This window comes from Schistocerca cancellata, chromosome 12, assembly GCF_023864275.1.
Source record: "Schistocerca cancellata isolate TAMUIC-IGC-003103 chromosome 12, iqSchCanc2.1, whole genome shotgun sequence".
Lineage (NCBI taxonomy): Eukaryota > Metazoa > Arthropoda > Insecta > Orthoptera > Acrididae > Schistocerca > Schistocerca cancellata.
This window is the reverse complement of record NC_064637.1, coordinates 169,365,144-169,391,859: the sequence shown is the minus strand read 5'-3', so window position 1 is coordinate 169,391,859 and position 26,716 is coordinate 169,365,144. Positions and strand designations below refer to the sequence as shown.

The following is a 26,716-nucleotide window of genomic DNA, read 5'->3' as shown; positions in this document are numbered from 1 at the left end:
CGCGTGCCGCTGGAGAGCGCTCAGTCGCAAATCACGTTAACCAGCACGTTCCGTGTTGCTGGATTCCTCGTCCACGTCAACTAGGGATGGCGGTTATCGCTGAAACAACCGGTTTCCGGTTATACCGGTCTTTTTCAACGCCAGTTTAGCCGAATTGTTAAAACAGCTCAAAAAACCGGTTTTTGAAATAACCGATATTCGGGTTTTTATTCCTATTATTTCATGTAATACACGTAGAAATTTAAAAAAAGATTGAAAAATTTTGGCTGTCTTAGTTTCAAGATATAAAGAAACTAAATATTAAATTACATAAGCTAATAAAACGTAGTCTGTTCAAGTTTCGCTGCTCTAAAAGTGACAAGTGGTTGAATACTACCGATTCTAATATGTGAACTTTTGCTCAAAAATCATGTTGTAATCGGGGATAAAATGGCTCTGAACACTATGGGACTCAACATCTGAGGTCATCAGTCCCCTAGAACTTAGAACTACTTAAACCTAAGGACATCCATGCCCGAGGCAGGATTCGAACCTGCGGCCGTAGCGGTCACGCGGTTGCAATCGAGTATAATACGTCTTTGGACATAACGAGCAGTCTGTGATAAAGGGTGAAAACTAAGATCGAAGAATTGTTTTTCGGTTTAACTTGCCCGTTTTCGAGGACTACAAAAAGATAGATGCACATTATGTAGACACAGGCAGCACATCAGTTAATAATAATTGCTAGTTTTTTAGTTTATTGCTCTCGCTATAATTTACTTGCTCTTTTATTACTCGATAGAAATGGCAGACAAAACTTTAATCTTTCATCGCAACGTCACTTCGTAAAAGTGTTTCCAGTTTAGAGTCGCTGTCATTCTGCAATACAACATGTGTCCGGCGATGACAACGAGAAACTACAGTACAGACCCGGTGGGGACAAGTCTCGCAGACTGCACGTCCACGCGTACCTTCAGTCAGGACACAGCAACAGGGACAATTCTGTCTCAGTAATGGCTTACCAGTGATACCACGTGTTTGTCCCTCGTTTCTCTCGGCATTGTTATTAAAATAGCACTGGTCGCTTTTCGCATTTACTATAATACCGCAATTTTTCAAACAAATGTTTTTTACGAATAAAAATTACCCTTTTTTTTTTAAAAAAAAGAAACAAAAATTTTAGCGCTCTTGCTATGCCTAATTGGTATTTCGGTGTTTTACACGGTTATCAAGGAAAAATAAAAAGACACTTGTTATAACCGAGACCAAAAAATACCGGTTATTCGGAACTAAAACAGCGGCGGGGATTTTAACCCATCGGTTTTTTCCATCACTGTGTCAGGAAGTCGTTTCTGAAAGTATTTGTATGGAGTGTAGCCATGTATGGAAGTGAAACGTGGACGATAAATAGTTTGGACAAGAAGAGAATGGAAGCTTTCGAAACGTGGTGCTACAGAAGAATGCTGAAGATTAGGCGGATAGATCACATAACTAATGAGGAGGTATCGAATAGGATTGGGGAGAAGAGGAGTTTGTGGCACAACTTGACTAGAAGAAGGGATCGGTTGGTAGGACATGTTCTGAGGCATCAAGGGATCACCAATTTAGTGCTGGAGGGCAACGTGGAGGGTAAAAATCGTAGAGGGAGACCAAGAGATGAATACACTTAACAGATTCAGAAGGATGTAGGTTGCAGTAGGTACTGGCAGATGAAGAAGCTTGCACAGGATAGAGTAGCATGGAGAGCTGCATCAAACTAGTCTCAGCACTGAAGACCACAACAACAACGTCAACGTCAGCTGCCTCGGCTTTAGGAAAGCGAGTGCTGGAATTGGGGACGAGGCGAGGCGGCCTCGCTGGCGCTGGCGCCGCTGTAACCGTAGAAGCGGCGCGCCGGGCCGGGCCGTGGCGCGTCGACGTCGGCGTCGGCGTCGGCAGCGCCGCCTGCGTCACGGCGTCGCGCCGGGAATAGCGGCGAGGCTTATAAGGCGGCCGCTATTCCTGGCCGCGAGAGCCGCGCTGCTCTGCTCTGTTCTGCTCTGCGGCGGGGGGCCGCGCGGATTTCCGCCGCCCCGCCCACTCGACGCGATCCTTAGGCCCGGGTCGTCACCTCCCACACTCGCTTCCGCGAGAAACGAGACTCGCTGTCAATCCTCGGCACGTTTCTCACGGAATACCACAAGCTATAAAAATAAGTTTCTTCAACTGTGAAGAACAAGTGTAAAGTGGCAACCCCAACTGGAAAACCTACTGCCAAAAATTAATGAAGTGGCGCGGTTCAGCTACGTTTGCATTACGCGAGATTACTGCTGTAGGTGATTTAAAAAGGAACGAACTGCTTTGCACATTTCCAATCGGTAACTAGTTACGGAGTCAGTTTCTTGGGGAACTGAAACAGCAGGGATAGCATTTTCATAATACGAAGCGTGTTATAAGAATGATATCGACATTTGTACGACGTAGGACTTAAACGATATGTACGACGTAGGACTTAAACGATATGTGAAGAGAATGGAAAACCTAAATATGTGTACCTGGATGGGATTCGAACCGTATTCTCTCCAATCTGGGTCCAGTCTCGCCTAAGATTGATATCGAGACACCGAGAGTCCCTGCTTTATCGCACAGCCCTTCCTTTACTGGTGCGTCTCGTGCCGTCTCTCTTGTTACGCTTATCGACCTCCTTAAGCTCGTGGCAGAACACACAGTAACACGAGAAGCTGGAAAACCGTGTAACGCTGCAGCTGAGTTCTCCGTGTAGGCGCAGGATAATTCTCCGGGTAGCTCCACCTTAAACTTCGTGCACTATTGAACATCCCGTTTCCAACCCTGCTCGAGGAATATTGGGCAGTACACTGCGTCACCCCTGCAGTTGGCCTCACACTCAAACTACTAGGACTCGTGCGGTATTTCAGTGTGTGGTCCTGTAAAGGGCGCAGTCAGTGCTCCACCTGCACGAGCAAACATCGCAGACGTACCAGTCCGTATCGACAGCGACTCACAAAGCGCTGATACGGTCAAACAGAACGTGAGATGGCTTTTAGTGTTGTTGCTGTGGCGGTGTTCAGTCCGCAGATTGGCCTCACGACGCAGCACTGTGCGAGTCTCACCACCTGCGCACAGCTAATACAGCCTGCATCCATCTCGACCTGCTTCCTCGGCCTCGCCCACCAATTTCCATTTCCCACGCTTCTTTCCATTAACAATTCCTCGTTGTCGTAGGATTTGTCCCTATCAACCGATAACTTCTTTTAGACAAGTTGTGTCACAAGTGTCTTTTCTAGTAACGGATACAAGACGGTACGTCTTGACCGATTGTCCGATCCATCTATCTAATCTTCAGTTGTCAACCGTTGTTGTTGTTGTGGTCTTCAGTCCGAAGACTAGTTTGATGCAGCTCTCCATGCTACACTATCCTGTGCAAGCTGCTTCATCTCCCAGTACTTACTGCATCCTACATCCTTCTGAATCTGCTTAGTGTATTTCTCTCTTGGTCTCCCTCTACGATTTTTACCCTCCACGCTGCCATCCAGCACTAAATTTGTGATCCCTTGATACCTCAGAATATGTCCTACCAACCGATCCCTTCTTCTAGTCAAGTTGTGCCACAAACTTCTCTTCTCCCCAATCCTATTCAATACCTCCTCATTAGTTACGTGATCTACCCATCTAATCTTCAGCATTCTTCTGTAGCAACGCATTTCGAAAGCTTCTATTCTCTTCTTGTCCAAACTATTTATCGTCCACGTTTCACTTCCATACATGGCTACACTCCAAGCAAACACTTTCAGGAACGACTTCCTGATTCTTAAATCTATACTCGATGTTAACCAATTTCTCTTCTTCAAAAACGCTTTCCTTGCTATTGCCAGTCTACATTTTATATCCTCTCTACTTCGACCGTCATCAGTTATTTTGCTACCCAAATAGCAAAACTCCTTTACTACTTTAAGTGTCTCATTTCCTAATCTTATTCCCTCAGCATCACCCGATTTAATTCGACTACATTCCATTATTCTCGTTTTGCTTTTGTTGATGTTCATCTTATATCCTCCTTTCAAGACACTGTCCATTCCGTTCAGCTGCTCTTCCAGGTCCTTTGCTGTCTCTGACAGAATTAAAATGTCATCGGCAGACCTCAAAGTTTTTTATTTCTTCTCCATGGATTTTAATTCCCACTCCGAATTTTTCTTTTGTTTCCTTTACTACTTGCTCAATATACAGATTGAATAACATCGGGGAGAGGCTACACTCTGTCTCACTCCCTTCCAAACCACTGCTTTCTTTTCATGCCCCTCGATTCTTATGACTGCCATCTGGTTTCTGTTCAAACTGTAAATAGCCTTTGGCTCACTGTATTTGACCCCTACCACCTTCAGAATTTGAAAGAGAGTATTCCAGTCAACATTGTCAAAAGCTTTCTCTAAGTCTACAAATGCTAGAAACGTAGGTTTGCCTTTTCTTAATCTTTCTTCTAAGATAAGTCGTAGGGTCAGTATTTCCTCACGTATTCCAATATTTCTACGGAATACAAACTCATCTTCCCCGAGGTCGGCTCCTACCAGTTTTTCCATTCGTCTGTAAAGAATCCGCGTTAGTATTTTGCAGCTGTAAATTAATAAACTGATAGTTCTGTAATTTTCACATCTGTCAAAACTTGCTTTCTTTGGGATTGGAATTATTATATTCGTCTTGAAGTCTGAGGGTATTTCGCCTGTGTCATACATCTTGCTCACCAGATGGTAGAGTTTTGTCAGGACTGGCTCTCCGAAGGCCGTCAGTAGTTCCAATGGAATGTTGTCTACTCCGGGGGCCTTGTTTCGACTCAGGCCTTTCAGTGCTCTGTCAAACTCTTCACGCAGTATCATATCTCCCATTTCATCTTCATCTACATCCTCTTCCATTTCCATAATATTGCCCCCAAGTACCTCGCCCTTGTATAGACCTTCTATATACTCCTTGCACCTTTCTGCTTTCCCTTCTTTGCTTAGAACTGGGTTTCCATCTGAGCTCTTGATATTCATACAAGTTGTTCTCTTTTCTCCAAAGGTCTCTTTAATTTTCCTGTAGGCAGTATCTATCTTACCCCTAGTGAGATAAGCCTCTACATCCTTAAATTTGTCCTCTAGCTGTCCCTGCTTAGCCATTTTGCACTTCCTGTCGATCTCATTTTTGAGACGTTTGTATTCCTTTTTGCCTCCTTCATTTACTGTATTTTTATATTTTCTCCTTTCATCAATTAAATTCATTATCTCGTCTGTTACCCAAGGATTTCTACTAGCCCTCGTCTTTTTACCTACTTGATCCTCTGCCGCCTTCACTATTCATCTCTCAAAGCTACCCATTCTTCTTCTGCTGTATTTCTTTCCCCCATTCCTGTCAATTGTTCCCTTATGCTCTCCATGAAACTCTGAATCACTTCTGGTTTAGTGAGTTTATCCAGGTCCCATCTCCTTAAATTCCCACCTTTTTGCAATTTCTTCAGTTTTAGTCCACAGTTGGTAACCAATAGATTGTGGTCAGAGTCCACATCTGCCCCTGGAAATGCCTTAAAATTTGAAACCTGGTTTCTAAATCTCTGTCTTACCATTATATAATCTATCTGAAACCGTCCAGTATCTCCAGGCGGCTTCCTCTTTCATTTCTTACCCCCATGCCATTTTCACCCACTACGTTTCCTTCTCTTCCTTTTCCTACTATCGAATTCCAGTCTCCCATGACTATTAAATTTCCGTCTCCATTCATTATCTGAATAATTTCTTTTATCTCATCATACATTTCATCAATTTCTTCGTCATCTGCGGAGCTAGTTGGCATATAAACTTGTACTAAAGTAGTAGGCCTGGGCTTCGTGTCTATCTTGGCCACAATAATGCGTTCACTATGCTGTTTGTAGTAGCTTACCCGCACTCCTATTTTTTTATTCATTATTAAACCTACTCCTGCATTACCCCTATTTTATTTTGTATTTATAACCCTGTATTCACCTGACCAGAAGTCCTGTTCCTTCTGCCACCGAACTTCACTAATTCCCACTATATCTAACTTTAGCCTATCCATTTCCCTTTTTAAATTTTGTAACCTACCTGCCCGATTAAGGGATCTGACATTCCACGCTCCGATTCGTAAAACGCCCGTTTTCTTTCTCCTGATAACGACGTCCTCCTCAGTAGTCCCCGCCCGGATTTCCGAATGGGGCCTATTTTACCTCCGGAATATTTTACCCAAGAGGACGCCATTATCATTTAACCATACGGTAAAGCTGCATGCCCTCGGGAAAAATAGCAGCTGTAGTTTCCCCTTGCTATCAGTTGTCAACTAGATCATCACAATCCGAAAGCTTATATTTTTTTCTTCTCAGAACTGCTTGACGTCAGTGTCTCGCTTCTATAAGAGGCGACACACTAGATAAAACCCTTCAGGAAAGACTATTGGGAGGCAATAAAAAAATTTAATACGGAAACCGAGATAGCTCTTTCCTTCATATCAGTTCAGAAAAGACACCCTAAAACCTAAATTTTTACTCGATGTTTATAAATTTCTCTTTCTCAGAAGTGTACATTTTACATACCCTCTACTTCGGCCATCTTCAGTTATTTTAGTGCCTTTTTTATGTTCATCTTATAACTTTATTTCGAGACACTATCCATTTGTGCTGAACTGATATTCCGACTCCTGTGCCACATCTAACCGAATTACGATGCCTTCGGCAAGTTTTCATTTCTTCTCCGTGACCTTTAGTCACATTTCTAGTTTCCTGCTCGTTTTGTTTACTGTACAGACTGAATAACATAAGGGATATTATTTAACCAGATCTCACCCGCTCGTCAGCTGCTGGGTCCCCGCTCATGCCCTTAGACTCGGCCTGGCTTCTGTGCAAGTTGTAAGCGCCCTTTCGCTCCCTGTACTTTATCCTGTTATCCTGAGAATCCCAAAAAGCGCGTTCAAGGCGACAATGTCAAAAAGCTTTATCACCGACGCGTGCAGAATCAGCCAATTTCTAACATAGACCACCATCTGCAGCAAGTTCAGTTGCGAGAAAAGCTGAGCAGAACATCGCACATAAGCGTTTGCTGCCACGCAGAGGTGTGCTTACAGCCTAGAACAGTTTCGCAAAAAGGAAATTGTTCTTTTGACAGCATTGTGACAATGTTTCCCTTTGTAGTCCGTTGACATTTTAGGGCAGAACTTGTGTTTCAGCAAGAGTCAACCAACATGTTACTTCCTTCCCAAATCCGTCTCACGAAATGACGATGGCGGAAGAAAAGGAGGAAAATTATAATATCCTCCACCACAGACCGTATCATAGCTTGTGGATTATAGTTGTAGATATATACTTCCATTATTGGCAGGGGTTTTAAATGTAATATTTGAGTAGTTCGGAAAAGTCAGCTTAAAGAGAAAATCAGAGCTGTATTTTTTTCCATCAATTCTGCCTCAGTGTATTTCTTTCGTAGGGAAAGTGAGTAATAGCAGCCGGTGCATGTTCTTAGAAACACCTGTTCTTCGCAAACATCGTCTTTGCAAGGAACAGTTTAATACAGGTTATGGCAAGAAGCACCCACCGCCCCGCGCTTTAACTCGGGGCGCCGATGCAGGCATTACTTCGCTACCCTACCTCTCGGACTGACGGTTACCGCGGTTTTAGGAGTAGCCCATTCCATGGGGGCGCAGAGCTCTTGCTCTGACGTCTGTAACAACAGCTCGCTGAGAATTTCTATGGTGCTCCCACGCTAACGAAACAAATCTTTGAACGAAACAAACCTGTGAGAAGCGATACTCTCCAGTCGGCCCGCCTATTGAACACGAACCGTCACCGCAGGACTTATGCTCAAGAGTCGAGCGAGAAGTGTTTAACACTTCAAAGAATTCTTCGCACGAATCAAAAACGTCTTCCTATGGGTCTTAACTAAACACGGATTCCCCTATGCGGTCTGTGTGTCAGGAAAGTTCTTTACATCATAGAACGAGTTTTAACAACAACTACTGCAATTTTTCATTTGGGCTGATGGTCAACGAATATTTCGCTCGTTTTCTGGAAACGGAATACAACGCTTTCTGGTTGCATAATTTGGATAAAGAGAAATTTGCGATACTACTCGTCGGCTTTGCCCAACACACAACGTACGTCGTAAAAAATATGGCGACTATAACGTCATTTCAATGACTATTTTCGCAAACTTCCGAAACACATACTGTTTTGACAGCGAGAAATTAATGCACAGTGAAACAGTTACTTCGAATCTGAAGTATTATGATCAGTCACATACCGTTTGTCCCATAAGGAATAGTCAGGAATAGGACAGGAACGATCACTCGACGTAAAAAAGTCCGGTATACATGCGCTCTAAAGTGTATGCCTTAACATCTATGAGCACTTGTTCATCTTCGCTCCTGAGAAACACATCTCTTCCACTGAACAATTGCTCACAGTTCGTAAGGTATGCATTCTTTTCTGCTTCGAATGATCATTCCTTTTATATCAATGAATACTGTCTATTCCTCATGCGACATCTTGCACAGACAAGGGAAACATTTGTTGGAAACAAAACGAATCGAGTATTGTAAAAACAAGCCCTATAACTGCAGCGCACATCATAACGCACAGTAGGCTACGAACTACAAACAATATTAGTCGTAAATAGATGACAGCTAGTATTGTAAAATACATTTTACCTATAATGTCGAGAGCAGACTGCGATATGCACTGTGGAATACACTAAGTATATAAAAAAAAAACACCAACAACACCGACGCACCACGAAGGAATTATGCATTACGGTAGATGTGACGTAAATGTACAGACAAAGAATTGCAATTTCAGAAAAATTGGATGATTTATTACAGAGAAAGAGTTTCACAAATTGAGAAAGTCAATAACGCTTTGATCCACCTCTGGCCCGTATACAAGCAGATATTCGGCTTGGTATTGATTGGTACGGTTGTTGGGAGTTCTCCTGAGGGGTATTGTGCCAGATTCTGTTCAATTGGCGCGTTATGTCGTCAAAATCTCGAGCTGTTTGGAGGACCCTGTCCATAATGATCCAAAGGCTCTCAGTTGGGGCGACATCGGGCAACCTTGCTGGCAAAGGTAGGGTTTGGCAAGCAGGAAGACAAGCAGTAGAAACTGACGCCGTGTGTGGGCGGGCTTTGTTTTTCTGAAATGTAAGATGAAGATGGCTTGCCGTGAAGGGCAACAAAGCGGGGCATAGAATATCGTCGACGTACTGCTATACTGTCAGGATGCCGCGGATAACAACCAAAGGGGCCCAACTTTGAAAAGAAATGGCACCCCAGACCGTCATTCCTGGTTGTCGGATCGCATGGCGTGGCGTCTCCAGACACGTGTTGGTTGGCCAGCGTCTCAGACACGGCTGGAATACTACCCTGCCTGTCGCCCGCCACACGGCTGGGGTGCCATTTCATTTCATAGGCGGACCCCCTCGGCCGTCTTGTGCGGCACCTTTATGGCACAGCGGTAAGTCGACGATATTCTACGCCCCGTTTTGTTGCTCTTCAAAGCAAGCCATTCTGATCTTACATTGCAGCAAGATAACGCCCGTCCGTATACGGTGGGATTTTCTACTGCTTGCCAAACCCCACCTCGCCCAGCAAGAACACCAGACCTCTCGCCAGTCGACAACGTTTGGAGTATTATGGTCATGGGCCACGAACCAGCTTGCGGTTTTTACAATCTAACGCGCCATTTGACAGAATTAGGCACGATGTCCGTCAGGAGGATGTTGATGAAGGGCCAGCGATCGGGAATGAATATTTCAGGCAGTGCGAGGTCTGGTCTCGAATGAACAGTGCGTGTGACGCGTGTGTTTGTAGCTTTCTCACGTTCCATAATAAATAAAATAAATGTTCCGTAGCGAACTGGGCTACCGGCGCTACGTCGAGAAGCAACATGCTGCCGACTGTGATGCGTCCCTTGCGGAGTTTACAGTTAGTGGCTGGGTCTGCGAGATGGAGCGTCACTCTTCACAGGAACTGGTGGTACACACGAGTTTAATGCGTGGTGTAGCAGGATGTTAGTGCGCAGGAAAGCTTAAGAGCTGGTCGTCATCCTAAGTGGTACAGCATTTACTGAGTCTCTTCGAGCGACAGCCAGTTGGAACGGCAGCAGTATCTGAAGAGAGGGTGTTGGGTTGTGTGGGGAGGAGATGCACCAACAAGCAGCACGCTCGGTTAACACGGTGCGGAGAGCACAGGCGGGTTGGCAGGCGCACCAGTAAGCGGTGGGGACACAGCGTTTGGGTGCGGCGTTGCGCGAGCACTGCGAGTCACAGCGTTGCTCTACACCTGGACCTGAGTAACGAAGTGAATGGCAGCTGGCTGGGTTTCTCAAGGTGATGCACCACAGCTCGTAAATATTTTTAAAATATATAGTTCACCGACAAGAGCTGACGATAAATACTTCTCAGTTTCGGTCTTCAGACTATAATCAGGTATCCTGTATACCGAAGGAGATGAACATGAAATACCAAATGCATTTCATGTATTATCTAATTTGGTATTAGGATACCTGATGATAATTCATGGCCGGCCGCGGTGGCCGAGCTGTTCTAGGCGCTTCAGTCCGGAACTACGCGGCTGCTACGGTTGCAGGTTCGAATCCTGCCTCGGGGATGGATGTGTGGTGATGTCCTTAGGTTAGTTAGGTTTAAGTAGTTCTAAGTTTAGGGGACTGATGACCTCAGATGTTAAGTCCCATAGTGCTTAGAGCTATTTGAACTTTTTGATAATTCATGAAATGTGAAATGGAGTTCATGTATTCTTTCTTCTGGAATACAAGATACCTGACGAGTGTCTGAAGATTGTAACTGCTCGTAATAGACAAGTGTTTGTTCTGCGCTCTTGGTGGTGAACTCTGACGCTTCTCAAAAGACCACTAGTTGTTCACGAGAGAGCTGGCACAGATGAAGGGCTCGAGTTTGGTGACGACTTGTGTCGTGTGCATCGCTCTGTTACCTCGGCTCTCGGTTACCAATCCGCTGCCGACAATTACCGTCTGTGACACAGCCAGTAAACCCAGCACCCCTGACTCTTCAAAAGAATTCAACTCCCACTTATAAAACAGCTTCAAAAGACTGATTACTAAGCACATAAATGAGAAAAAGTTTAGAGAAGGTTCGAAATTTGGTTTGACCTTTGTTGGAAGTTGCAGAGTGTTCTCATTATCAATCTCCCGACGACTGTAATCTGAGAAATTTCCGCTTCATTTTAAGCAAAAGCTAACTTTCCACGCATCTAAATGTTTATGATGATATGATATCTCGTGAGCTAGGTGTTTAGAACGATATAATTTTGATGGTACCTGCAGTGGTATATGCGCATATGGTCTTCAAAGTGTGAGTTAGTAGTAAGAAATTAAAAATCGTGCGTGATGCTGAACTTTAACCGAATGTGTAAGGTGCGATAAAAAAGTTTCCGTTGGAAGGCCGCATAATGAGAATCGGTGTGCCAATCAGGGAAAATTGACGTTATTATTGAGCCAATCATCGCACCGATGCACCAGGTTGAAGAAAGCCGCTTGGTAGAAAACCGAGTCCTGCTGCGTGAAGAAGTTCGCAACTGCCTGCTGCACAGCCTCGTCCGACAGGAATCGTCGACCCTTCGAGGCATTTTTAATGGACCGAAGGCGTGATAATTGCACTGGGAGAGTTCAGCACTATACGGCGGGTGCTCGAGCTGGAGTAATAGCGTCGCCGTAGTTCACGTTTCTGCATTTACGGAACGCACGTCGGGGAGACACGAATGCCACACTGATTCGTCGGTTACATGTCGGTGCTGCTCACATACCCGCACAGGAACCGCGCTACTTTACGTATACGCTGCAGCAACGCTCTCAAACGGAAACCCTTAACGCCGTTTCGTAGGAAACCGTGATTTCTTTTGGTATCATAAATAAACAAGCATAGTTCGGATCACTTCTTTTATTACTGGATACCGGTTTCAGTCTGCGCGGCACACCACCTTCAGGTGTGGAGCCGCACAAGTGCAATTTGTGAAAAGAAGTCATCCAGACGGCGTTTGTTTATTTACTATAAGGATATACCTCTTAATGGGTAGGTTAGGAGAGCATTTTAATTTTCTGATTTCGGTCAATAATTATCCGAAATACTGGTAATGGAATTTTTGTTGCCCCTGCAAGTCGAGCTGCCAGTGGGTGGGTGGACGGTGGCACAGGTTAGCCGGCTGTTGAGACGTGCTGTTGTATGCTTTGTTTCTCAGTAAGGTATGTTTGTTTTACGGAGTGTGCGAGGCTAACTGTGAAACTGCTTAGGGAAGTAATACGACAGCTACGACCCCAGGAAGCGAGATCAGTTCTGCACGTTGACGGGGGAGGTGTGGGCGTACTCGGTACAGCTGCCAGCTGCTGCTGCCGCCGGAGCCCGTATCGCCTCCTCGAAGCTGCGAGCCAGAGACGGCACCACATGTTTCCCTACTCGACTGTCAGTCGCTCTGTTGTTACGTTCCACGCTGCACTAGGTCTAGTGCAACAGCTCTGGACAGCTGGAAGGCGCGTGCTGCGAATGCTGCTCCTGCCCTGATGGACACCGTGCGGTACTTACGTTCAATATCCCTGGCGCTCAGGTCCGTCTGTGAACAGAAAAAGAGAAATTACAGTTAGTAACCAGTACCGAAGTTTCGGCCGCTCGCGCGTTTACTCTAGTACGCAAACACACAATCGTACTTGCTGAGGATCTGCACAGTGCATTGGTAAAGAGCAGGACAGTGGATAGGTTTCGTGGTCGGCGAGGTATACTGTAGTAGCGGGTGTGGTAGAATCTAGCTGGACAAGGTGTGCAACAAAAACCAGCCACTCGAGCCCGTCCCTGGACCTAGTGAGACCGGTTGGAATGTCGGCGTCTACTGTCTGTGAGACGAAACTCAGTACTCGGTGTGTGTGTGTGTGTGTGTGTGTGTGTGTGTGTGTGTGTGTGTGTGTGTGTCCGGTTTTTTACAACGCCAGTTTAACAGAACTGTTAAAACTGCTGAAAACAACCGTTTTCTGAAATAACCGATTTTCAGTTTCTTATTCCTTTTATTTTCTGCAATAAACGGAGAAATCTAACAATGATCGAAAAATTTTGATTCCCTCAGTTTCAAGTTACACAGAATCAAGATATTTAATTAAACAGGCAAATAAAAGAAAACTTAGTCCGTCTAGTGGTAAGTGGATTACTGATACAAAAAATCACCGATACTCTTCTGCTGATTGTAATTTTTTGAAACTCTGCTCAAAAATAATGTTGTAATGGGGGATCATATCACTATTTAGGCGTTACGAATAGTCAGTGCTGAAGAGTGAAAACTGAGACTGAAGAACTCTATTTTTCGTGTTAATTTGTCCGTTTTCAAAGGCTACAAGGAGGTAAAGGCATGTTATATAGCCAGAGGCAGCAGGTCCGTTGCTTTCTATTTTTATTGTAAACTACGAAGGAACTCTTAAGTTTTTTTCCTCCTCTCGTTTTTAATCTTTTAAAGCAGATGTACTTCACTGATATCACATTTCGTGAAATACTTCCAGACTAGTGATAGTACCATTCTGTAATACGAATGATGTCCGACGATGACAGTGAGAAACTACCTCGTAGACCAGATGGAGCAAGTCCTGCAAACTGCACGTACACACACAGCATGTAAGAGGCCACGCCACATGGTAGCAGGTACATTATTGTCTCAGCAATGCTCTACTAATTCTTATGTGTTTAAAAAATAGCACTGATAGCTTTTCTCATTTTCTATGATAATACAATGTTTTAAAGCAATGCAAATTTTACGAATAAGAACTACTCGTTCATTAAATAAGGGATTACTAAGAAACGAACAATTTTAGCACTGTTGAAATGGCTAATTGATACTTCGGTTATTTACCCGGGTATTGGTAAAAAAAAACACCTGTTACAACCGAGATCAAACAAATACCGAGAAATACAGGCTATTCAGAACTAAAATACCGGTATCGGTTTTAACCGGTCGGTTCTTGCCACGGCCCGGTCTAGCGGCCGCAGCTCTGCGAGGAGGCAAGCACGCACAGACTGCTGGCAAACTATCGTGCGAAATGCCTATCTGTTGCTTCAAATCGTTTGCCTGCTTCGCGGCCCGCAGCCCGCGGGCTGGTGGCTCGCGTCGCTGCCTCTACAACGCTGGTTCCTGGGCTCGATAACGGACGGGTCGGGGATTTTCTTGGCTCGGGTACTGGCTGCCTGTGTCGCCTTAATTATCTCGTCGTCGTCCTAAAGACGCGCAGGTCGACGAAGTGGCTTCAAGCAGAAAGAAAGAGTTGCGTCGGGCGGCCCAACATCCTGAGGTGTCGCCTGCCGCAGAATATAATGCCACACGGTCATTTCATTTCACTGTTTCTCAAAATACTCGGCTTTAAAATTTGAAACACTTTCTGCACGTGTGTTTGAACCAATTGTGGAAACATTTTTTTCCAGTCTGACATAGGTCGCTCAAAAAATATGGTTTCGATTATATTCGAGAGTTTCCTGATGTGAGTAAAATCGCTGTCCGTGAAACTGTTGTTCGACATAAGACGATAAAAATACTCTCTATGTGATAAATAATGTGAGTTCCGACAATAAGACATTAATTCCGTTTCTTCTTCGTCAAATAATCGATGTTTCCACGTGCTATGCGAAAGGTGTCATTGGCACGATGAAGAACGATGCGATATTTTCGGCTGTTTTCTTCTGGATTCATCGACGATTTGTCACAAACGTGTTGGTGTTTACTATTCAGAGTTAACAGTTCTTCGAGCCGCTAAAGTAACGGCCGTGACATGTTCAGCGCAACCAAACAGACGAGTCACCATTTCCTTCGAAATGCTTCATTATCGAGACACTTTTGTGGCTTTCGGATCAACTCGGAACACCAAAACAGCTGAATGCCACGAAGGTTCGACCCGCACGAATAAACCCTAGTTTCGCCTCCCGTGCACAGGTTTGGCGTCTGCGCGGCTGCAGCCCCCGCCGGAAGACGTGCCGCGCGCGCCCCCGTCTTCGACCTTGTCCGGAACGGCCTCCGTGTCTTGGGGACACAACAGCTGACTGTGGTCGAACTTTATGCAGTTTGCCGGTCGCGCACGAAGAAATTCTGCAAACGATGTGGAGTCTTTTGCGAATAAGCTGGATTAATAGTAAATTTTAAATGTTTGTGAAATCTTATGGGCCTTAAATGCTGAGGTAATCAATCCCTATGCTTATACACTATTTAACCTACATTATCCCACGGACAAACACAAACACACACACCCATGCCCGAGGGAGGACTCGAACCTCCGCCGGGATCAGCCGCACAGTCCATGACTGCAGCGCCTTAAACCGCTCAGGTAACAGTAAATTAAATTAAACGACTCGATCCTAGGTATTGCCTTTCATTTAGACCTTAACAAAAATAGTAAAAAATCAATCAACTAAAACACTGAAATAAATTTGCCGTTTCTTCACATCACAGCATATTTCAACCCTCACTGTAGACAAAATTCCACGCCAGTTCCTGAACTGCAGTAACTTCGAGCATAAAAATTCCGGATTAAGTGCCCGTAAGATTCGCGTGCCCGGGGTTCCGTAAAACTTAACTTACTATAGTTCATCCATCCTGGGAATCGAGAATTAGACGAATTTTGCCTGTTTTCGATATTGATACCGCGAAGATATCGGTCCCGAAATTTCCAAGAATTCCGAAAATGTTTTAAGTCTAAATTTATTGTGTAATTTGGGATTTGCTGTTGCAGCTTTCGTTTATTTTATTAATTTTGGAGTTTTATTAACACGGTATGCTAACTGGCAGTTACGTATGTTGACTTCATCTGCTCTCATTTCTGCTATTATTTCTCGTAAGATTTGACGGAAGTCTCCAGAGAAGAAAACGGCACAGCCGGCGATAAGGCTGTCTGTCGTTGCGCAGATGTCAGATTGTTCTGTGGAATGCTCCAGGAGCTATTTTACGGGACATCGGATCTCATCCCGAACAATGGAAGTGCGGTCTTGTACGAGTTACCGATACTACTTTGCTCTGAAACATTGCAGATGCCGTGCGAGTCGTAGACACAGATCGTCAGGGCGGCAGTGTGGCGGCCTGCCTTTCGCTTATCACCGCTAGGTGTCAGAAGCACCGTTTCTACAGCGGCAGACGACTCTGTTTCAAAGTAGCTCAGCCAGTTAGCACGAAATATTTGTAAATTACGTACGCAGGCCTCTCTTACGGATCATTCCACCTGTTACTGTCAACCAGATCAGAAACCCCAGATTAGTTGCTGAGACTTTTCACAGCTTACGAATGTAATGTAGCTTCGTAATGGCAAAGAAATATGACAAATGAATTGTGCGATATAATTACAAATTAACAGTTTTGGCGTTTTCCTTTACTAGTATTGTGCAACGTCGCTTCTTGCCAAATTTCGCGATTCTAGGTCAGTAGGAAACAGCCTATCAGTTTCGACGAATGAGTTTGCGAGCACCAAGAAACTTCGATATGTTTCGACTGTATTGGCTCAGAGGCTTAAATTTTTACACTGCCGAGGAGCTGTAGACTTTAGTACGGCACATAAATTTCACTTCGGCACCTCTATTCGTTCCTGACAAAAAGAGATCTCAATAGTGGGACAGACGTCAGACAGACAAGGAAGTGATCGTATAAGGGCTCCTTTTTTACTGTCTGAGGTACAGAATGCTAGAAATGACAAAATTTAAAGCGACGGCAGTGTGCCATCCCAGTTGCGTGGTATGCTGACAGCTTGTGAGAAAGAGTTAGAAGGCCGTCCTTGGGAGACGTCGGTGCCGAGTGAAATGGAGAGGTCGTTACGACGAGGCCGGCCGAGCTTTGGCCAGCAGCCGCTGGCACAGACAGGGTGGCAGGCGCAGCCGTCAATGAGCTGGCCGGCCAAAAGCAGGCAGCGGCTGGCGGCTCCGTCTGGCCGCGCTATTCCCGTCCCGCGTGCGGCGGAATGCGCCCACCACGCACCTCGCCTCGCCTCGGCTCACCTCACCACACTGGCCCGAATGCTCTGGCAGGAACTCGGGCGCCACAAGTGTCGCTCCGATGCCGTCAGCCCAAGCTGAGGCATCGTGCCTTACCTTAGCCAGTATAATCTACGCTCAGAAATACATTGTTACGCGACAAGATCGGTCGCTTCTCGAAGTGCGACGCCAAAAAACTAGTCAGACTTAGAGGTCGTTTTACCCTAACTCTGACTGTCAACTAAGCACATCTTCTTCACCACGATTGAAATATAATTCATCATCTCCAAATAGACGTAAAACTGATTTTAGTACATCTCGTACTTTTCGAGATATAACGGTTTTAAATTACTCGTAAATTTCTTTCCTCCTTTAGAACGGGTATTTCGATATTATGAATAACACATATCGGCAGATGTTCATCCAGCGATCCGTAACAAATGTTCTTTACGTGTCAGCATGAAAATCTAATGAAAGGGAGCGGACAGTTTTAGGTTTTTCCGTTCGAAATGTGCATTTCTACGCCAGTTTGTCAAGTTCAGGTACACGGTTTTTCGTGTCTAAAAAGCCCGTCCCTTGCTACGTTTGTGGCCTAATTCGATCGAGAGGCGAGAGATGGTTGGCTTTTAGTTCGATAGGATATCGTCGAGAACCGTCCAAAAGAGCGCACAGCAGTCTGGGACGTGTACGGGGTATCCGAGGAGGAGTGAGCAGAATTCAGCGATACGACAGTAACGAACGTTCGGAGCAAAAATGTCCAATAAACGTGGGCTCTAAAGCGCATGCCGTAAGTGCTGTGAGCACTTCTTCATCACCGATACTGTAAAACAAATATCTTCTACCGAATAGGTGCTCGTAGTTCCTAATTATGTTTGGTTTGTGGGGCGCTCAACTGCGCCCGTACAAAGTACCAATTTTTTTTCATTCTCCAATTTTATACGTAGTCCAGTCTAGCCACGAATGATAATAATAATAATGATGATGATGATGATGATGATGACGACGAAACGATGAGGACAACACAAACACCCAGTCCCCGGGCATAAAAAATCCCCATCCCGGCCGGGAATTGATACTGGGACCCTGTGATCCAGTGGCTGTACCTCTTAAGCTATGAGTTGTAGTGCCCACGTTTACTATACTTTTTTTCCCTTGTTTTCGTCCGTACTATCTGTTCCCAAAATATGGAAACCAAAGACGCTACAGCAGAAGAGATCTGTTTCACACTTCTAAAGAACTGCTCATAGCTGTTACGGTACGGCCTTTAGAGCCCACGCTCAATAAACAATTTTTGCTCGGAGTAACGGCTCCTGTCCACCCCTCCTGGGACGCCCTCTACACTGGTAAGACAAGACACGACGAGCACAGCTGCGTGACGGCGTCCTGGAACGCGGTACAGCAGCGGGTGTGCGCGGCGTGGACGCGTCAGGTCCTCGGTAGCTTTCCGAGGCACGTGCCACCACCAGACAACGTCTGCACAAAGGCCACGCGATTCCCGCAAATTACGGGTCTGTGGCCTGTGGGCGAGCAGCTGGCACGGGATGGCTTTCAAGATGTATCTGACACCAGCTTATCTCGCAAGCCAGTGTACGTCTGGAAACGCACCTTCGTTGTTAGGACTGCAGCTGGTTATTAAAATGCCCTCATTGAGATGTGAGCTCGAAAGAGAGGCATATCTACAGGCGCCGGACGATTTTCTCTCAATTCTACGTCTACGTCATATTCCGCAACCACCTAACAGCGTGTGGCGGAGGGTATTTCTGCTACCACTAACTGATCCCTGTTCCACTCGCGAATGACACGTGGGAAGAATGATTGTCGGTAACCCTCTGTATTGCCTATAATTTCTCGAATCTTGCCATCGTGGTCATTCGTGCGATGTATTTCGGAGCAACTAATATGGTGTCCGACTCTTCCCGGAAAGTGTTTTCTCGAAATGTCAGTACTAAACCTCTCCATGATGCACGACGGCTCTATCGTACCGCGTGCCACTGGATTTTGCTGAGCATCTGTGTAACGCTCTTACGCGAATAAACGACCCCGCGACGAAACGCGCCTCTCTTCGTTGGATCTTCTTTATCTTTTCTATCAGTCCTAACTACTAAGGATCCCAGACAGACGAGCAATACTTAAGAATGGGTCGAACAAGCGCCTTGTAAGCCACTTCCTCCGGTTCTGTTCGAAATCATCTATTCTCAGTGACCATACTGTCACCGAAACGAGATATAGCAGAGAAAAGAGTGCTGAATTCGGTATCCGCAATTGTTTCGCCGCGGAAGATCGTAACACGGTAGTGGAAAGACATCTGGACCAGAATGATTGACGCATAACATTCTACAAGATTATGTGAAAGTACTTGTTCCTCTTTTAGCAGCAGTTAATCTTAGATCGCTGGAGCAACGAAAGGGACCTAGCAACTGGGAAAAAGCGCACGTCATTCCCGTTTTCAAGAAGGATTGTAAGACAGATGCTCGTAATTATAGGCCTATATCTTTCAGTCTGGTGTAGAATTATGGAACATGTTTTGTGCTCATTTGTTATCAGGTATTTGGAAAACGAAAATCTCTTCTATAAAAATCAACATGGATTCCGCAAACAGAGATGTTCGTCCCTGAGCTCCACAGCGCCGTAGACAACGGCGCTCTGGCTGACGCCGTTTAAGAAGGCATTTGACACCGTCCCGCGAGAAAATACGTTCTTATCGAATATCGGAGCAGATCTGCGACTGGATCCAACACTTCCTTGCAGAACTCAACGTCACTTTTAACGGCTGAAAATCGACAGATGTAAAGGTATCCTCAGGAGTACCTCAAGGAAGTGTGCGAGGGTCCTTACTGTTTACAATATATGTAAAATGATCTAGTAGAAAGCGTCGGAAGCTATTTAAGGCTGTTTCCGGATGATGCAGTTGTCTACAAGAAAATAACGCCAGGAGACACTAAGGATTTGCAGAATGACCTTGCAGAGGATTGTGAAATATTGCTCTTACATAGGAAAAGAAATTCACTACTGCACGACTACACTATTGATGACAAATTGCTGGAAATCTCATCGTAAAATATCTGCGAGTAACTATGTCAAGAACGACCTTAAGAGAAATGACCACATAAAACAAATAGTAGGAAAATCAGATGGCAGACTGACGTTAAGAGCAATAATCTGAAGGAAGTGTAAGTCATCCACGAAGGAAGTGGCTTACAATGTACTTGTTCGACGGATTCTTGAGTACTGTTCTGCGACCCTCTGCAGATAGGACTGATAGAAGAGACAGAGACGATCCAACGAATAGCGGCGCGTCACGGCACGGGATCGTTTAGCCGGCGCGAGATACTCAACGAACTCCAGGGGCAGGCGCTGCGAGAGAGGCGTTCCACATCACGGAGAACTTTGCTACGGAAATTTCGAGTGAGTACTTTCCGGGAAGAGTCTGACTGCTTTTACTTCCTCTCATACACGTCTCGCGAAATGACCAGGTTGAGAAAATTCAGAGGCTTACTGACAATCACTCTTCCCACGCGCCACTCGCGAGGATGCCAATGAAGGGCTGGATCAGTTTGTTTTAACAGAAGTACCCTCCGTCAGACAACGTTAGGTGGCTTTTTTCATTTCGGTGAAGGAATTTATCAAGTTCACTGTGCTGTTCTATGAGAATGTGGTTCGTTGGAAGCAATATTAGACAATACAGGAAATCAAACAAAAATTCGCCTACTACCTTGACAATAGCTTATTTCATAAGGCAATGTATTTTTGGAAACACGCCTTCATTTTTAGGAGTGCAGGTGACCGCTGAAAGGTCCTCGAGAGAGGCGCGTCTCTCACCGCACAGTGGGCGGCGGACGATCGTCTGTACACTGGCCTGGCCTGGCATTCGCATTCTGAGGAAGGAGGGAGCCACTTTACTCTGCGTGCATCTCTAATCTCTCTCGTCCTTGTGCGAAGTACGTGAAGGTGTAAGTAGAACGGCCGCTCAGTTTTGTTGGAGTACAGATTCCATATTTATAGATTTCCGAAAATTGCAGATTGTTAACGAAGGTACGAGCATAGGAAATAGGTTCCCAGACACGTGAGTGGCTCGAAGATTTCTTTGGTAACAGTACCGTGTATGTTGTTCGACGGCGAGCGTTCATCAGAGACGAGGGTGTCTGGCGGATAGGGTGTGCAGCAGTGTGCGGTTATTTGCTGAAAACGCTACGGTTCGCGGTAAGGTGTCCAAGTTGGGTGACTGTAAGAGGAGACAAGGTGATTTAGACAAAATTTCTAGTTAGTGGATGAATGGTAGTAGCTAGCTCTAAACGTAGAAAAATGTAAGTCGATGCAAGTGAGTAGAAAAAACAAACCTGTAACGTTCGAGTACAGTATTAGTGGTGCCCTGCTCGACACAGTCACATCGTTTAAATATCTGGGCGTAACGCTACAAAGCGATACGAAAGGGAACGAACCTCAGGATTGTAGTAGGGAAGACGATTTACTGGGTGAATTTTAGGAAGGTGTGGTTCATCTATAAAAGAGACCGCATATAGGAAGCTAGTGCGATCTGTTCTCGAATGTTTGGGATCCGCAGCAGGTCAGATTAAAGGAAGACATCGAAGCAATTCAGAGGCGGGCTGCAAGATTGGTTAGCGGTACGTTCCAACAACGCGCAAGTGTCACGGAAATGCTTTGGGAACTCAAATGGGAATCACTGGAAGGCAGACGACGTTCTTTTCGAGGAACACTATTGAGAAAGTTTAGAAACCTGGCATTTGAAGCTGACTGCAGAACGATTCTGTTACGTCCAACATACACTGCGCGCAAGGACCGCGAATATAAGGTACGATAAGTCAACGCTCCTACGGAGGCAGACAGACAGCCGTTTCTCTCTCTCGCTCTGTCTGCGAGTGCAACAGGAAAGAAAACGAGTAGTCCTGGTAGAGGATGCCCTCCACCACGCACCGTACGGGGATTTTCGTAGTATGTATGTATGTGCAGGATGTGTGACTATACCCAAGAGACTGTCGCGAGATCTAAGTCGCCTTTTCTTCGAGGACTGCCATCGAAACTCCGCGACCAGGTGGGCAGTGTTACATGTGGGCCACTCCTCTTTTTCGAGAGCTCCTTCGGACAGTCGTGCAGCGGAGGAGTGGGCCTGGCATTTGGAGGAGCAGCGTCACGTGTGGCAACCTCACCTCGGGAACGGGGGCGGTGGGCGGTGGGCGGCACAGCGCGTGAGCCGGCTGCGCTATTCCTGGCGCCGCGGCTTGCACAGTGTAGGCTGTCCTCTGCTATAATAGGCGGCGGGCGGCTGTTGTTGTAGCTCCTAGCCGCTGGCCGCTACCTGCTGACCGCTCTGGCTGCTAGAGTTACGTCTGCTGCCTCCCTAGGGCCCTATCCGTACCGACTTTTGAGTCGTCGTAAACATCGGGCAGGCCGCGGTAAAATGACACGCACGATCCCAATTTTGAGTGTATACGTATTCGGCACGGAGGCCGCCTGAATCCTGTCACTCCACACGGGGCGACACCGAAAGACGGATCACATTTTAACGATGCAAATGGTTCAAAGGGCTCTGAGCACTATGGGACTTAACATCTGAGGTCATCAGTCCCCTACAACTTAGAACTACTCAAACCTAACTACCCTAAGGACATCACACACATCCATGCCCGAGGCAGGATTCGAACGTGCGACCGTAGCAGTCACGCGGTTCCGGACTGAAGCGCCTAGAACCGCTCGGCCACCGCGGCCGGCTTAACGATACATTCGTCATATGTAGAACAAGAAAAAGTGATACAAACAATTTAAATATAAGATTAACTTCAAACACAAACTGAAATTAGATATGCTCGACAACTCCTCCTACTTTACAGATTGGTGTCTCTGCGTTTGCTCTCGTAACGTCTGTTTGGAACGAGCTATTGCTTAGTGTACAGATCATACCACGTGTTCTCGAAAGCTGTAAGTGTGGTCCTACGGCAGGACTGGTTTTTCAACTGACTCCGGTGTGTTTAAGGTACACACAACGGTTGCCACAGACGTGACGAATGCAAATTTTGAAATATATTAAAATTTTCTGATGCCCCAGAAGGGCGAAACAAGTCAATGAAAATATTGTTTCCCCTACCACCGAGACTGTTTTCCTTTCGAAATATTATCTGTGGTTGCTGTACCAGGCACGCCACGGACTGGGAAGAATTGTATCGCCAAATTTTCCGCTGATGAGATGTACTACCGTGTATTTGTAGAAGTAACTCACTCCGTATCGTATCGAGAGGTCTCAGTTGTTATGCTCCACAGACTGTGCTGCTACTAACTCAGTGGGAACATGAGTCCGGAAAGGCTGTCTCACTATGTCTTATAGAATTCACTTCGTGCAGTTCTTCAGCGTACATTACTCACAGGAAACACAGCTACAGACCGTAACACTACATCACACGAAAGTGTTTATTTCAAGATGTGCAGAAAATGACATCTGGTTAACTAGTAACTCCTACATTCGCCACCAGCGTGATCTCGTAACATGTGGACGCGAAGTGTCCTGCACAGCTAAACATGCCAGACTTGTGGATGTGGGGGCATTTCGCACAGCGTCTTGGCACCCGCACCGCGTACTGTCTGCGGACGGTCAGCGCATCCGGGAACCAGTGCGATCGCGGCTTGACCCAAGTGTCAGTCCCAACACACAGCATTTTCAACATCTCACACAAGAAAGAGCTTCCTGTGGTGTGCTACCACGTTTCGTAGTGTGAAGGGTAAGTGCGGAATGAAGCGTTTTTGGACTCGTGTCCGCAGAAGATAGAACTAACAGCCGCTGGATTACAGGCTTCCGTCGGCCGGTTAGTCCACGTTTTGTACTCCGTGCGTCACTACGCTCTGACAAGAGGTTTAGCAGTAACAGCTCCACTACGAACGAGAACGTGACGAGTGATGGAAATTTGTGCCAAACCTGGACTCGAACTCGGTGTTTCCTAATTACCGCTAACAGTCGCCTGAAAGTATGGGTCCCGCACACTTCAGCAGTATTCTGAGATGGGTCGCACAAGTGTTCTGAAAGCAGTCTTGTTTCTAGAGTAGTTTTATTTTTCCAGTATCGTGCGAATGAACAGAATTCTGTCGGCTTCCTAACCTACAACTGAGACCGTGTGATCATTCCATTTCGTATCCTTACAAATTTTTACTCCCGAGTTGACCGACTGCATTTGTGGCTCGTCGATAGTGCAGTCACGGGATACTACGAGTACATTTCTGCAGTTTGTGACGTGTGAGAGTTTACATTTCCGAAGTTGCTAATTTGTGGACCACTTTGAGGTCTCAGTAAGATTTGGGCAGATATTTCCGCACCTTTCTCCAGGAAAGACTTCACTGGAGACGCTAAAAATCTGAGGCCACCATTTCGTACAGCACGAGTAAGACGGGTAGCGGCGCTCTTCCCAGCGGTGCGCCGGAAGTCGGCGGCAGGCTGCGTCCTGCCTGGCTGGCGAGAAACCTTCCAACGAGTCACAAACTTTGGATGCTCAGTAGCTTCGTACTTTCGGTAATAAGCCTCGTTATTGTAACGAGTCAAATATTTTCAAAGGTAAATAACGTAAAAACGGACAATGCCAGCTTTCATTTTATATCCACAAAAAAATAAACTTATTTTATATAGCCTAGTTTTTATTTCGATTCCTTCTTCCACAGCATTTTCTCTGTGGTAGTTTGTCGTATTATTGTAACTAGTTTTAAGCGTAAATTATAGTAAACAGGCAGCATGTTTCAACAATTGACACAAAACCCGTGTTTTGCTTCAGAAATGCACGCGTGGCGCCGTGTTCAGCGCCTGTCACTCACTGACCTCTAGAGCCTCCGGCCTTCGCTCGCCCTCAACGACGTGTACTCGCTCGCAGCTGTGGCCTCTGAACGCGGCAGACTCGGCTTTCTCAAAGAGCTCGCACTGACACCTCAGCTGTGCCTGGGCGTCTTCACTCGCCTCGTCCGCACCTGTCCTCTCGTTTCCATCCAGCGTATTCAGTTTCCGTACTTCACGCCCGGCCGTGTCAGACACTGGGCTGGCCTGCGCTGGGGTGGTATTCCTGAGGACGGTGGCTCGAATCCGCGTCGGGAACAGGTTTCCCTCGAATTGCTCGACGCGAATGCCGGAGTGGTTCTTTTCACAATGACACCCTGTTTGTTACCCTGCTCCGTCTCTAATGACTTCGTTGTCAGGATCTCGTCTTCTTTCTCTTTTCCTGTTTATACAATAGGAACAGGCAAACGACATTCACGAATGTTCTCTGTTACACAATTGGCGTGGAACTATTTTCACTGGCTGTGTTACACGGCTCAACAGTCACACTCGTGGTAGTGGTCTTGAACGACATGCTGTATCGAGTACAGAGTCCAGGCAGGCCGGCCTTCGTGGCCGAGCGGTTCTATGGGCTTCAGTCCGGAACCGCGCTCCTGCTACGGTCGCAGGTTCGAATCTTGCCTCGGGCGTGGATGCGTGTGACGTCGTTAGGTTAGTTACGTTTAAGTAGTTCTAAGTTCTAGGGGACCGATGACCTCAGATGTTAAGTCTCATAGTGCTCAGATCCATTTGAACCAGTTTTGAACGGAGTCTAGTTGTCGTTCCCTCCCACTGATCTGTTCGGCATAAACTCTACACCCGTTGCTATCCGCACCTGTCAGGGAACTAGACACGACCACCAGCAGATCTGTCACGGTTCTTATACCACTAAACGACCGCCACAAATTACCCTCTAAGTTGTGACGTGCGACACGTACATACAGACCACTGAAAACACTTTCAGAAATGTTAGAATAAAAGAGGGCAGGGCGATGAAGACAACTCAGAAAGCTAGCCACGTACCACAGCTTCCTCGTACTATTTTTTTCAGCCGCTGTTAAGCGGCCAGACGGCAAATCTGTCCATACGGTTTCTTGCGACATTCGTTTGGTCACGACCTCCATTGCACTTTGTTTCTTTTTTTTTTTTATACTTTCACCAACACGTAATTTTTTACGTCACATAACAATAAACATTTCTCAATGTTACATTCGCAGTAGATCAGACTGGAATGTTGTACTATTAACTAGATTCCATCTTTCTTAACATGCCTAGTTGCATCAAACAGATTTAAATGTTACGCGGACACAGTTGTATACTCTTAATATTTGAGTGTATTAACCTTACGGATCAAGTGAGTGAAAAGCCTATGTATAAACTTCCTGAGATCGACGTTGCAGTGCCGTCGAAAGGCTTGGTGTGCTACGTTTACATGTTGCACAGCTTTTGGAAGACGAAAACCTAATCTCCGAAACTGTGCTTCACCGTAGTGTTTACAGCTTAATTTATGAATGCGTCTTACTAGCCGGTTTTCCGCCCGTCGGTTGTTATACACGAATCATCTCCTGATTCTGCTGTTACTGTTTTTGATCTGGTCAACACGGTAACTGTATCCATCCAAGTACATATGTAACATTCTGGCCAGCCCAATACTATTTCTCCTCCTTCACACAAACTCACTCCGGCCTTACTAACCGACTTTCCAACGAATAAGTAGCTATCTGACAACCCAAGTACGCATCGGAAAAAGTAGGGCGGTTACCTGGTGGCAAATCATCGACTGCGGAAGAGGGAATCCAGCAGCTAGAGCCGCCTTACCAAAATCCACACGGGCATGCTAACAGGAGCAAGCAGAAACGACAACGGGAGCCACTATGCAGAATAATAATAATGATGATGATGATGATGATGATGTCGAGTGTCCCATTGCTGTTAATGTTTTGGACATGTAATGTCTCAGGAA

The 26,716-nt window shown here is 45.9% G+C and overlaps 1 protein-coding gene across 2 annotated transcripts in view; it reads right to left on the bottom strand.

Annotated features, from left to right (window-relative positions):
• LOC126109848 (myosin light chain 1) overlaps positions 1–26,716 on the bottom strand; it is a 63,485-nt gene that overhangs the window by 27,293 nt on the left and 9,476 nt on the right. For both annotated transcript variants that reach the window (XR_007523737.1, XM_049914914.1), the window contains exon 2: positions 12,558–12,585. Coding sequence is in view for 1 of the 2 variants with exons in the window: in XM_049914914.1 (XP_049770871.1) it covers positions 12,558–12,585 (28 nt within the window). In the remaining variant the exon portion in view is untranslated. The remainder of the gene's footprint in view (positions 1–12,557; positions 12,586–26,716) is intronic.